General features: G+C 43.0%; 1 protein-coding gene across 1 annotated transcript in view; it reads right to left on the minus strand.

Annotated features, from left to right (window-relative positions):
• The window catches only part of TPO (thyroid peroxidase), a 117,294-nt gene that overhangs the window by 36,057 nt on the left and 68,156 nt on the right, over window positions 1-13,081 (minus strand). Inside the window, exons 13-14 of the mRNA XM_056856343.1 lie at window positions 11,610-11,780; window positions 1,065-1,196 (exon numbers count right to left, since the gene is read on the minus strand). Coding sequence (XP_056712321.1) covers window positions 1,065-1,196; window positions 11,610-11,780 — 303 coding nt within the window. The remainder of the gene's footprint in view (window positions 1-1,064; window positions 1,197-11,609; window positions 11,781-13,081) is intronic.

Raw genomic sequence — 13,081 nt, forward strand, 5'->3', positions numbered from 1 at the left:
TTATAGTTCTCTTGAGTAATTCACCAGGAACTAGAAGAACACTTGGGTGGACAGAGCTAAGTGGGTAGAATTTGGAGCACTATCTCACTGGGTACATCAGTAGTCACTGATTTTTATTTACATACCAGAAATACTCCTGTTCCAAACAGAAGCTCTTATTCTTCAAGTAGAAATTGTTTAATCATAGACAAACAAGCTTTTTATTATAATGGTTAGATATGCCCTGCTTGCATGGAATGAAATACACAGTACTTTCATAGGAAGCAGTGTCCATGGACACAGAGTTTTAATAGGAGCCCTCTAGCACGGATGGCAACTGTGGTGTATTAATCACTGATTCCCTTTATTTTTAGTATGTGGCTTAGAATTGCAGTGTAAGCCTGTCAGATCTTGTTTGGCCCTAAAAGAGTGGTATTTTGGAGCAAACAAGAATAAATTGCTGTTGACTGATTGAAAAAAGTAAGGGTGAGGCATTTAATCAAACAAAGGAAGATTCATGGCATGTAAAGGAATACAAATGAATCCCATATCCAAAGTTTTGGGGGATTTTATTAGCAGTCTAGACCTTTGCCTCACACTTGCAACTTTATGGTAACAAAAGCCTTGACATTAGAAGGTATGTGACAAAATAAGAAACTGGATCCTTGGGTAGTTTCAGTTGTGATTCTTGCTTCTACTATTCACAAAAGCATCTAGTATCTGTACCATACCTTCACTGCAGTATTGGGAGCACAAAATAATTAACCCAATAAGAAGTACCAGTAGGATGTCATGGATGGAATTGTTGGCATTGTATTGAGGAGATCTGGGTTCAAATCTCCTTTCAGTCACAAAACTTATTTAGAGGCCTTTAGACAGTCATTGTCTGTTGCCTAAGTTTGGATTGTTATGTTCTCTATGGCTGTTTAAGTTTTAAAAAACAAACAGTCATGGTCACTTATTATCACTATACAATATGCATCTTGGAAGACAATAGGGTGAGTGACAAATATATGACTGCAGAAACATGGTGAGAATGATAATTTAATGTTATATGGTTTTACAAAGCAATATCGTCGTCTTACCAGTACATATCTGTCCATCTTCAGCCAATTCATAAGGCTCTGTACAAAGACACTGGAAACTGCCTTTGGTGTTCTCACATCTGGCAGAGGAGTGACATGGAGGATTTGTCTTGTTTTCACATTCATTGATATCTATATTAGGAAAGTTATTAGAAAGGTTATAGCATAGAAGTATATTCTTACAAGCCTGTGCTTAGATTACAAGAATAATTGATAGTGTGGATCAAAATTTACACTTGCACACTCTCAAAGCATAATGGTGGGCAGGGTTTTGGTATGTATGCTTCAGGTTGGGGTAAACCATGTAACAAGTGGTCAGTAAAAGTGGATGTTTGCATGCTGTTAATGAGATGAACCACTTCTGAAGATCACTAACTGTCCATTCTGTAGAGTCCATCTTCCAGACCTACATCATCAAACATACAGTACATTGGCTCATGAAGCGAAGGTTCTAGAAACATTGTAGAACCTAGGCTGCATGGATAATGAACAATTTGGCAGGTCATGGCAGGTCGAGGTGCTTCTTGACATTATAGACTGTGTTGTGTAACATGTCTCTGCATACACAGTGCAACTTAAGTGCACTATAATAGGCAACAAAATGGTAAAGTAATGGTGTTAAATCTATGGCTACCTTATCCTCTGCCATTATGTGCTAGCCCACCCCCCTTGGAGGAATTGTCTTTCTCAGTGTAGCCATTAGAGAAGGCTCTTTGTTCCATTCTCTCTGATTTTAAGAGCATCTGTGGCTAATCGCATGTTTCCTGTTAGGGAAGGATAGAAGAAAGGAAGTACTACTGCACCTTCTAAGATCATAGGAAATGAAAAGTATTGTCACATGAGAGTGTATGTCTCTAAAACACTAACAGGATTGCAAAAGCTGATCTTGGGGAACAGCTTGCTACATGGGAGCCTCTATCAAGAGTGCATGAAGTGAGAGGACAGAGAAGCGTCTCAGCATGGCAGCACTCCCAAACCCTAACCCTGGAGGGCTGACAGGGCATAAAGGCTGGTATGTTTACCGCCTTTAAAATCAGAGACAGTTTCAGAATAACTGAATCTAGCTGTTCTAAAAATGGAGTTTCCCTTTATTTGCCATGGTTAGTGTGTCACTGGTGGACCTCTTCTACCTCTATCTGCCTGATCCCCTTTGAAAGCCATCACAGCATAATTTTGCAAGTTCATGGTATCAGGAAGAACATGTTTGTGGTATTTGATCTGGAGCTGGGATCCAGTAGGAAGATATCTGTTCTAATAGTTCTCATAATGTGAAAGCGATCACAGTTATTGAGTCTCTCTTTTCTCCCAGTTGGTTGTCTTGATTAGGTCAGGAAACAAGGTGCCCTTGGTAGATGATGTAATACTGTGTGTGCCAAGCTTCCTGAGTTGACTATCATTGTTGAGAGTTAACTCCCAGGTGAATCAAGGCAAACTTTAAAAACGTTGCACAAAAAATGTGGTATTGCCACAAAAATTGTGACCCAGTAGGTAAAAAACTCCTGATGGATCATGTGAATTATTTTTGACATGTGGGTCAAATAGAAATATGGACATGAGTTTTTTTTTTAAATCATGTGAAAAATGCCCTTCTCCGGTCTAGTTTGGGATTCTTGGGCATAGAATTATAGCTGAACTCCAGGCAACAGAGATCAGTTCCCCTGGAGAAAACAACTGCTTTGGAGGGTGGATTCTGTGTTATAACCCACCGAGGTCCCTCCCCTCCCCAAATGCTGCTCTCCTCAGGTTCTACCCCCAAATCTCCAGAAATTTCCCAACCCTATGTGGCTGGTATTTACAATGTACAAAAACCAGAAGATCATTAATGTGAACTTGTTTGATCTTCAGTCATGAAGCTTTGTGGCCTTGGGTTGCCATTGCTCAAACTAATCTCCTTGCAGGATTATTGTGAGGTAAAAGTGAAGCTGCTGGAAGAATCATAGAATCATAGAGTTGGAAGGGACCACCAGGGCCATCAAGTCCAACCCCCTGCACAATGCAGGAAATTCACAACTACCTCCCCCCTCCACACCCCTAGTGACCAGAAGATGGCCAAGATGCCCTCCCTCTCATTATCTGCCTAAGGTCACAGAATCAACATTGCTGACAGATGGCCATCTAACCTCTTCTTAAAAACCTCCAGGGAAGGAGAGCTCAGCACCTCCCGAGGAAGCCTGTTCCACTGAGGAACCGCTCTAACTGTTAGAAAATTCTTCCTAATGTCTAGATGGAAACTCTTTTGATTTAATTTCAACCCGTTGGTTCTGGTTGGACCTTCTTGAGCAACAGAAAACAACTCGGCACCCTCCTCTATATGACAGCCCTTCAAGTACTTGAACATGGTTATCATATCCCCTCTCAGTCTTCTCCTCTTGAGGCTAAACATACCCAGCTCCTTCAACCTTTCCTCATAGGACTTTGTCTCCAGACCAAGAATGGGTGAAATGCAAGCATGACAACGAATCCCTTCTTTTACCAGCCACTGAAATATTTGGGTGTGTGTTAAGTGCCATGAAGTTGCTTCTGACTTAAAGCAACCCTATGAATTAATGCCCTCCAAAACATCCTTGCTCAGGTGTTGCTTACTGAGGGCCATGGCTTCCTTTATTGAGTCAATTCATCTCATGTTGGGTGTTCCTCTTTTCCTGTTGTCTTCTTCAACTTCTCCAGTGACTCTTGTGAGAGTTTTTTTTTTTATACCCTGCTTTGTCCTACCTTTAAGGAGTCTCAAAGTGACTTGCAATCCCCTCCCCCTCCCCACAACAGACACCTTGTAGGGAAGGTGGGGCTGAGAGAGTTCGGGGAGAACAAGGTCATCCACCAGGCTTCATGTGTAGGACTGGGGAATCAAACCCGATTCTCCATGCTGCTCTAGTCTTAACCACTATACCATGCTGGCTTCTAAGGAGAGTTCAGGCTTGATTTGACGTTGTAAGATTTTGAGCATAACTTTACTTGCATGAGAAATTAATGTGATAATCCAATAGTTGCTGCTCTTTTTTTCAGAACTGGAGTGTAAATTGACCATTTCCAGTCTGTGGGCCTTTGCTTTGTTTTCCATAATTGTTGGCATATTCTTGTTAAGATTTTGATGGACTCTGTTTTTTGGCTTGGAATAACTATAGATATTCCATCTACTCTTAATGATTTGTTTCTCCAAATTGCTCTCACTGCAGCTTTCACTTCACTTTCTAAAACTGTACGTTCTTCTTCAAAAGATTCTTCTTGGAAGGAATCTGTCATCCTTTCATCTCTTTTTGTATAGTTCTTCAGTTCAATGTATTATTTCCATTTTTTGGTGATTTTGTCCTGTTCAGTTAATGTATTTCCATGTTGATCTTTCAGCTTGCCTGTGATTTAAATTTCCCCTTAATTTCTTGGATCTTGTGGAACAGAACTCATTTTTGTTGTTCTATTTCTATACTCGCTATTGCAATAGTTCTCTTTGTCTATGCATTCAAGTAGCTAGAATGCTGCATTTAGACTTTTTATTCTGTTTCTGTCACCTTTTACTCTTCCTTCTTATCTATATTTATCAATTTTAAGAGTTTCATCAGTCATCCATCGAGGCTTTTCATTTCTTTTGACTACAGGAATAGTCTTTGTGAATTCTTCTTTGATAATATCTCTGATTACCATATATACCCGTGTATAAGCCGACCCATGTATAAGCCGAGGTGCCTAATTTCTCCCCCAAAATGGGAAAAAATTAGGCACCCGCGTATAAGCCCAGCGTCGGCTTATAACCCCTCCCCCCGCAGCAGGCTTACCTTTTCCAGGTGCGCAGGCAGGCGGCGGCGGCCCCCCCCCTGCGGCCCAGGAGGGCCCGCAGGATGCTCCTAGGCCGCTCCAGGCCTGGCGAAGGCGGTGGTGGCGGGCCCCCCCGTGGCCCAGGAGGCCCCCCCAGGGCGCTCCTGGCTGGGGGGAGCTGGGCACGCCCGGAAGCGGCGGAGGCATGGCCTTTCCACGGCTGCAGGAGGCCCTTCCAGGCTGGTCCAGGCCGGGGGGAGCCGGGCACGCCCGGCGGAGGCACGGCCTTCCCGCGGCCGCAGGAGGCCCTTCCAGGCCAGTCCAGGCCAGGGGGAGCCGGGCGCGCCTGGTGGCGGCGGAGGCGCAGCCTTCCCACGGCCGCAGGAGGCCCTTCCAGGCCGGTCCAGGCCGGGGGGAGCCGGGTGCACCCGGCGGCGGAGGCGTGGCCTTCCTGCGGCTGCAGGAGCCCCCCCCAGGGCGCTCCTGGCCGGGGGAAGCCGCGCGGGCCCAGCGGCGATGGCGGCGGTAAATTCCCCCTCCCTCCTCCCTCCTCCCTCCCTCCTCTACCGTATTGACCAGCGTATAAGCCGAGGCTGGCTTTTTCAGCCCTTTTTTTGGGCTGAAAAACCCGGCTTATACGCAAGTATATACGGTAGTTCTTCTGGTTCATGTTCCCTTGAACTTCATAATGCAAATCTCTTCCTTACATGGTCTTTAAACTCTTCAGGAATGTTACTTAGATAGTATTTTGGTACTATGAATGTTTTGGTGTGTTTTTTGTTTTATTCTAATTTTCAATATTAACAATTCATGGTCCATACCACAATTGACACCTGGTCTTGTTTTGGCAAAGTGAATACAGCTTCTCTATCTTCTGCTTTGGATTATGTAATCTATTTGATTTATATATTGGCCACGTATGTATATTTGTATATTGGCCATGTATTGTATGGATTTGAAAGCTTAACATTGAAGAAAGCTGAAAGGAAGAAAGTGGATTCCTTTGAAATGTGGTGTTGGAGGACAGTGTTACATGTACTGTGGAATGCCAAAAAACAAATCAATGGGTTATAGATTAAATCAAGCTTGAACTGACCCTAGAAGCTAAAATGACTAAACTGAGGCTGTCATACTTTGGTCACATTATGAGAAGACAAGAGTCACTGGAAAAGACCATCATGCTAGGAAAACTTGAGGGCAGCAGGAAAAGAGGAATACCCAACAAGAGATGGATGGACTCAATAAAGGAAGACACAGCCCTCAATTTGCAAGATCTGAGAAGGCTGTCAAAGATAGGACATTTTGGAGGACTTTGATTCATAGGGTCGCCATGAGTCGGAAGCGACTTGATGGCACTTAACACACACACACATTATACATTGATCATGTATATGTGATGTCCATGTATACAATCATTTGTTTGGTTGCCTGAAACATGTGTTTGCAATGAGCAAATTGTTATCTTTACTGAATTTGCTCTCTTGCTTCATTTCATATTCCTAGCCCAAATAATCCAAAAATATTTGATTCTGCTTTGTTTCCTACTTTTGTGATCCAGTCACCTATGATTATAAGCACATCTTGTTTAGATGTGTGATTAATTTCTTCCTGAACAGTTGAATAAAAGCTTTCTGTTTCTTCCTCATCAGCATCTGTAGTTGGGGCGTAAACTTGAATGATGGTTATAGTGAGAGGCTTTCCATGAAATTTCATTGATATTATTCAGTTAGACTTCGCAGCATTATAGCCCCTGACTGTCTCTGCAACATCTCACCTCACTATTAGAGCAACTTTGTTTCATCTGTGTTTGTCATTACCTGAGTAGTGTAATTTGTAATTTTATGACTGAAAATGCCCAAATTCAGTCCACTTTAGTTCACCCACTGCCAGAATTGCAATGTTTAAATGTTCCATTTCTCATTTTATGATTTTGGCTTACCTTGATCCATACTTCTCACAATCCTATTATATGCATTGAACAGTTTTGGACTTTCCTTTTGCATCTATTCACATGAACAACTGAACATCCTTTTGGTTTAGTCCAGTTGTGTCATTAAGAATAGAGCTACTTGTAGTTTCTTTGTTTCCCCCTTTTTTAACATGTGACATGGCAGATGAATATTCAATAGCTGTAAAATCTAGGGAAAGGCTATGGGGAACTTGTAGTTGTCCTCAGTTCTTCCCCAGTAGCTGATCGAGTGCCATCTGGGGGTCCCATCTTCCAGCACTATATCTGTTTTCATTTTTCATCATAGGATTTTCAAGGTAAGGGTTTGTCAGAAGTGGTTTATCATTACCTTCTTCTGCACAGTACTAACCAGAATAGCTGAAGTGGCACTGCCATTGTCTATGAAAGATCCTCCATCAGTGTTGCCTTCCACTACTGCTGCTGCCCAGTAGTTACCCTTCATGATTCCTCTGCCCCCACCACCATTGAAGTTGTTTTCTTCTGTTGATGCAGCCATTGATCCCTGAAGGGGGTGGATGCATCTTAGTCTAGTGTCTCAGCTTTGACCATTCAGCTCTGAGTGACTCTGCTAGGAGTTTAGCCTCTTGACAGAGTTTAGGCCCCTTATAGTATCGCTCTCAATTTCACTGATGCACTCAACCCTCCTTACTCCTTGCAACTTAATGTGAGAGTTCCCAACTCCCTGGGCTAACTTCGCAAAATCACTGCTCAGGCTTGAATGCAGAAACAATAGATTTATTGAAGGCTTCAGACAGATGAGACAGACACGGATTCAAAGTTGCAAGTGAATTGGCATAGCCGGGTTACAAAATATATCTATTCCAGGACACTGGGGTTCACACTGGTGTTATGGGAAGTTACAAGATAGATTGGTGCAATACAAAACATCAAACGGGTCCCAGCGAGGCTGCTAGGGCTATCAGATCTTCAAGGCCGGACTCGGCCTGAGGGAGTGCTCACAGGAAGCGCGGCAGGGGAGGGCACCTGGGAAGGACAGCAGAGGCGCCGGGTTGCAGGGAGGTGTGAACTGCTTTTACGAGTTCAAAGAGAGAGGCAAAGAACAAAGTGGGGAAGGAAAACTACAGAATATCAGACCCTCACACTTACCACGTTAAGGTGTGAGTCCAAGAGGGGGGAAATATTTAGAGAATAATAATTCCAACTTGTCTATAATTTGGGAGGCCCTACTTCTAGACCCCAGCGCTGCCTTCTGCAACCACTTCTGAAGTTGAGTGCAGACAAGCCCCTCTTCAGACTGAGTTATAACTCTTCTTTTGTTCTCCCAGTTGTGGATGTGAGGCAGCCAAACAAAAAGTCTATCTGGGAAAAAAAATATCCCCCCCCCCACAATTTTCTCTCTCTCTGTATATGTGTGTGTGTGTGTTTTTGTGAGTACATGTACATATAGAAATGCAAGAACCGTTTGAAAAAAATGGTGGCAGAAAGAGAATGCCTCCCACTCCACAAAATTTATTCATACCAATGCATTTGTATATTCGTTCTCAAGTTCACAAGGCAAAGACCTGGTACTATATATGGGGATGTAAGCTGAGCCCTATTGATGCCTGCTCTAATTAAATTCTATCCACTTTTTGATTCCCCAGATGTAGCAGACAGGCCTTCCAGGGGCATTAATGCTCTCTGTGATCTATATTCCTCTTTAAAAAAGAACAAGAATGAGCTATGCTAGGAAGGCTGCCCAAATTTTGCCATGCTTTAGTTGTATTCAGGGAGACTTGGTACATTCTCTTGATTTACTAATGGATATAGGGAGTAAAGTATGGTTTGTAGAGATGAGGAAGGGACCAACTTTGCCCCTAGCACTACTATAATCTCATATCTTATCTTTCAACAATTGTGTGGTAACTGTAAACTTGTAATGGGAAAGAAAGAATTATGGAAGGGAGTATGTGCAGTAGGGGAACACTTGTTTGTAGCTTGTACACAAAAATAGAGATTCTCTCTTCCTAGCTTTAAAATAGACCTCCCCCAGAAAAAGAAAAATATTATTCAATGATTGGGCCATTTGTTCAGGGGGAGAAAAAGTTAGTATTCCAGGCCTAACTTTCTTTCTGAAGGCTTTAAGAAGAATTGGGGGAGTAATGAGAATGAACAGTCACCCCTTACCAGTTTAACTCAAGAAACAAATAAAGGCTTATATATATTTTAGAACAGTTCCCAAACTGTTTTGTGGGGAGGGGAGGGCTGAGCATCTCATCGTGGTCTACAGGGACTAACTAAAAGGTTTCTGAGAAAACTGTACAAAACCCTATCAGAGTAGTGCTGCTGGGCTCCTGGTGAAAGGTTCTGAATTTAGCAAATAGTTTCTGCAGAACTGCAGCCCTCGTCCCCAGCAACTTAGTGTTTTAGAAAGTGCAGCAGTAAAAATAAATGTGGATGTCAAAAAACAAAACAAAACCCTCCCCCCAAACTCAGAGCTATCTGAGAACTTTGAAATGTACAGCCCTCTATCCAGCTCTAGTTGTGACTAAGAGCAAATGACCCCAGATTTCAGCTGTGCTGCCAGGCTTTATTCTGGTGGCCTTTTTTCTATTATGAGTAGTTTTCAGTCAGGCAGACTGGATTGTTCCTGGGGCAACACCACCAACTGGCAGAATGCCAGAGAGTGGGCTGAGCTTGCGGGAGGCAGAAAAGAGGGGGAGGTTGAAGTGTAACTCCTTCCCATGTACGTTTCTGCTACATATATGTTACAGGGAACACAGGTTAAGTTTTGGTTCCCCAACAAGAGAAAGAGGAAATTAAGAAAAAAAAGTCATGCCAGAAAAAATTAAAATAATATTTTGCGAGGCAGCAATGAAATCAAGGAAGGGCAATGCTATATTTGAGGGTTCTGGGGAACACAGAAAGAATCTGCTAACAATGAAACTTTTATTCTCTTTTCCAGGTAAAAGTTGGGCTGTATGATTCCACCCAACAGCCAGTTCTTGAATCCAGTCTATAGAGGAGGCTGAATCTTGGGCAGAGCACCACCTTTCCGCAGGTTAGTTATGCCATACAGCAGGGGTCCCCAACCTTTTTGAGCCCACACACCATTTGGAATTCTGCCATGACATGGTGGGCTCAGCAACAAAATGGCTGCATAAACAGGTGCATAAAGCTGCCACAAAACGGCAGCTGCAGGAGGCAGAGCCAGCCACAAAATGATTGCCACAGGTTAACTTCAGGAGTACAGTGCAGATCCTTGTGCTGTGATGGCAACAGCTGCCAAAGCAGTTTTTAAAAATCTGCACAGTCAATCAAATCTCTAATACTCAATCAGAATCCTTGCTGGGCAAAAGCCCAACCTGGCCCCACCCACTTCCTAAAAACACTTGGTGGGCGCTAGAAAAGGTGTCCCTACATTGGGGATCCCTGCCATACAGAGATGGTGTCTGTCAGACCATCTCCCTTGACCAAAATACAATCTTCTCCTTGTCTTCCTCTCCCAGACTCTTCCCCTTCTCTTTGATCTTATGTCCCAGCCTCTTCTATTTATCTTTCTGTCCCAGCCTCTTCTCATCCACTTCTCTTCTCCAATTCCATCTCTCCTCTCCTCTCTTCCTACCCCACCTTTCTAACATCTTTCCCATTGGTGCTGAACACCGCCTTCCCTGGCTTTTATGTAAGGGTTGGTAGAGCGAGGCTTGAGGGTCATCGCCCAGCATTTATGGGGTCACCTCCCCTGGGTGAAGACTGGCTGTCTGGGCCTTGTTGTCAGGCTGCCATGGCCACCACATGGCTCCTGGTAAGTTGTTGGGGGGTGGGCTAGGGTTGCCAACCTCCAGGTACTAGCTAGAGTTCTCCTGCTGTTACAACTAGTCTCCAGCCAATAGAGATCAGTTCATCTGGAGAAAATGGCTGCTTTGGCAATTGGACTGTATGGCATTGAAGTCCCTCTTCTCCCCAAACCCTGCCCTCCTCAGGTTCCACCCCAAAAGACCTCCCGCCAGTGGCAAAGAGGGACCTAGAAACCCTAGGGTGTGCCCTCATTGCTCAGGCCGGCTGGGGTTCCTACCTCTCTCTCATACTACAAAACCCCAAAGCATAAGAAGTCAAGCTAAACACAAAGGAGAATTAATAGGCAATGTCTAGAATGTAAATCCATAAATGCAGCACCAGAAATAGAAATATCTATTCAGGGTCTATACAATTTTCTTTTGCATTTCATCCCAAGATCAGTGTATTTCCCAATTAATTCCAGTTTGTGGGTGACTGGAATCAGAGGCTGAAACTAGGTAAGACTAAGGAGATTTGTAACCAGCTCTCACAGACATCTTTAATTTCCTTTAAAGGCAGCTATATGTATACATGTGTTTGATTTGGATTGGGGCAGCAGAAGTAGGACAGGAGGATGCTGAAACCTATTTCACTGTAACAAATCAGGCCCTTGAGCTAATATTAGACCTGGCAGGGGAAAAGAGACATACCAGCTGTTGTGTCTTCCTACCGGGGGTTAATAACATTCAATGTTTGGAGGAGAGGGTATGTCTGGGAAATGAGGCAAAGGAGAAAGAGTTAGTCTCCCCCCCCCCTTTTACAGTGCTGTGGTGCCAATCCAAATCCTACTGATCTGATCAAATTTGCCATGTAATACTGTACCCTGAGGCTAGATAACGGGAAGTAGCAAGAATGGCCACCTAAAAGCATTTCAGTAGAATGAGCAGTGACCTCTTCAGAAGTTGAATGGGTTTTTCAAACTAGACAGTCATATTGTATCCAAATTTACAGAACACTGAACAGGTGCATAAAGTGAATCATATTTGAAAGTTCTAATATGGCGATGCTGTTCTTGTCCCCCTTTCCCTCCTCTAAAATCAATGTTTAAATACCTTGGCAGACTGGTGGATCTATATTCCACCTCTTCTTTGTGCAGGATAACTGTGCTTCTCCTTGTAGTTTGTATCCCTGATAACATGAGTAGGTCACCTTGGATTTTCCTTCCTCTGAGCAATGTACAAAGTCACCATTCTCCACTCTTTTTGGGAGACCACAAGTAAACTCTAGAAATTGAAACAAGAATATAACTATATTTTTAAGTAGTAACATTTAAAATGACTATTACATCTTGCACACCTTTCCATGGACCGAGTGAACTCTCTGGCCATTTATGCAGGGTCGATTCTGCTCCTCGCTCAATGCTGATTTTTAAAAATCTGACCTTTAAAATGAGTATTCACTGTCCCGATGCAAGAGGAGAAAGTCAAACAAATTCTACCCCTCCACTCACCTGCTCCTTCATTTGTATAGCCATTAGCAATAGTCTTTTGCATAGCTAAACTGCGGCTGTGATTCTGCATGCTTCCTTCAGTGAATACTTCGATGCGGGGGCGGAGCAAATACAAAAGGTCACATTAAAGGGCTCTTAAGAAATGCAAAGCAGGTATGCGCCGGCTTCGCAGTGACATCTGGAATGACGGTTCAGTGTGAAGAATTTTTTTTTAAAATGTGGAGCACTTCAGCCTGGAATGTGCTGCTAATTACCAAGCATAAATGGCCCCCCTCTCTCTCTATTGCAGAAATGGGTGCTCTAATGTGCAAATAATGTGCTGTCTTATCTGCAAGAACTTTATCAATCACTTTAAAAAGGGTGCAGTTTCATGCATGACAAGTATATGGGGAACTTGTCAGATCTCAGAAGCTAAGCAGGGTTGTCCCTGGCAATTATTTAAGTGGAAGACTTCCAAGGAATACGAGGGTTGTGACATGGAGGCAGGCAATGGCAAACCACCTCTGAACATCTCTTGCCTTGAAAACTCTACCATAGGTCACAATAAGTCAGCTGTGACTTGATGGGGAGGAAAAAGAACTGTTTGTGCTTATGAATATAGAGCAACGAAGCAGGACACATTATACACACATATACGTCTTTGGGGTCAATTGAGAGTATACACACTTGGATGCACATTTAAATACACATCTCATTTAGTCTGGCTCTAATATACATGCTTTTGACTACCTTGGATCCATGCTTTGGGTGGAACAAAATGCTTTCAAGGTTTCGAAGAAGAAGGACCATTCTACACTGTCTAAGGACTTTTCTACATTTGAAGATATTACTGGTACTGCTAAATTAATCTATTTTGAATCATTAATTGTTTTACTGACATCTTTCAAATAGCAGTGAGTCAGATAACAAAAACAGAAGTATTTTGTAGCTGGTGCTTAATATTGGAATTTTATTTAATGTGCTTGGAACTTTATTTGATGTCGTTATGTTTCATTTTACCTTCAAAACAGCTCAGCTTTGCTTAAATTTTCTGTTTGGCAGTGAAAACACTGTCATGTTAAATAATTAAATGTT

The sequence above is a fragment of the Euleptes europaea genome, chromosome 10 (assembly GCF_029931775.1).
Source record: "Euleptes europaea isolate rEulEur1 chromosome 10, rEulEur1.hap1, whole genome shotgun sequence".
Taxonomy (NCBI): domain Eukaryota; kingdom Metazoa; phylum Chordata; class Lepidosauria; order Squamata; family Sphaerodactylidae; genus Euleptes; species Euleptes europaea.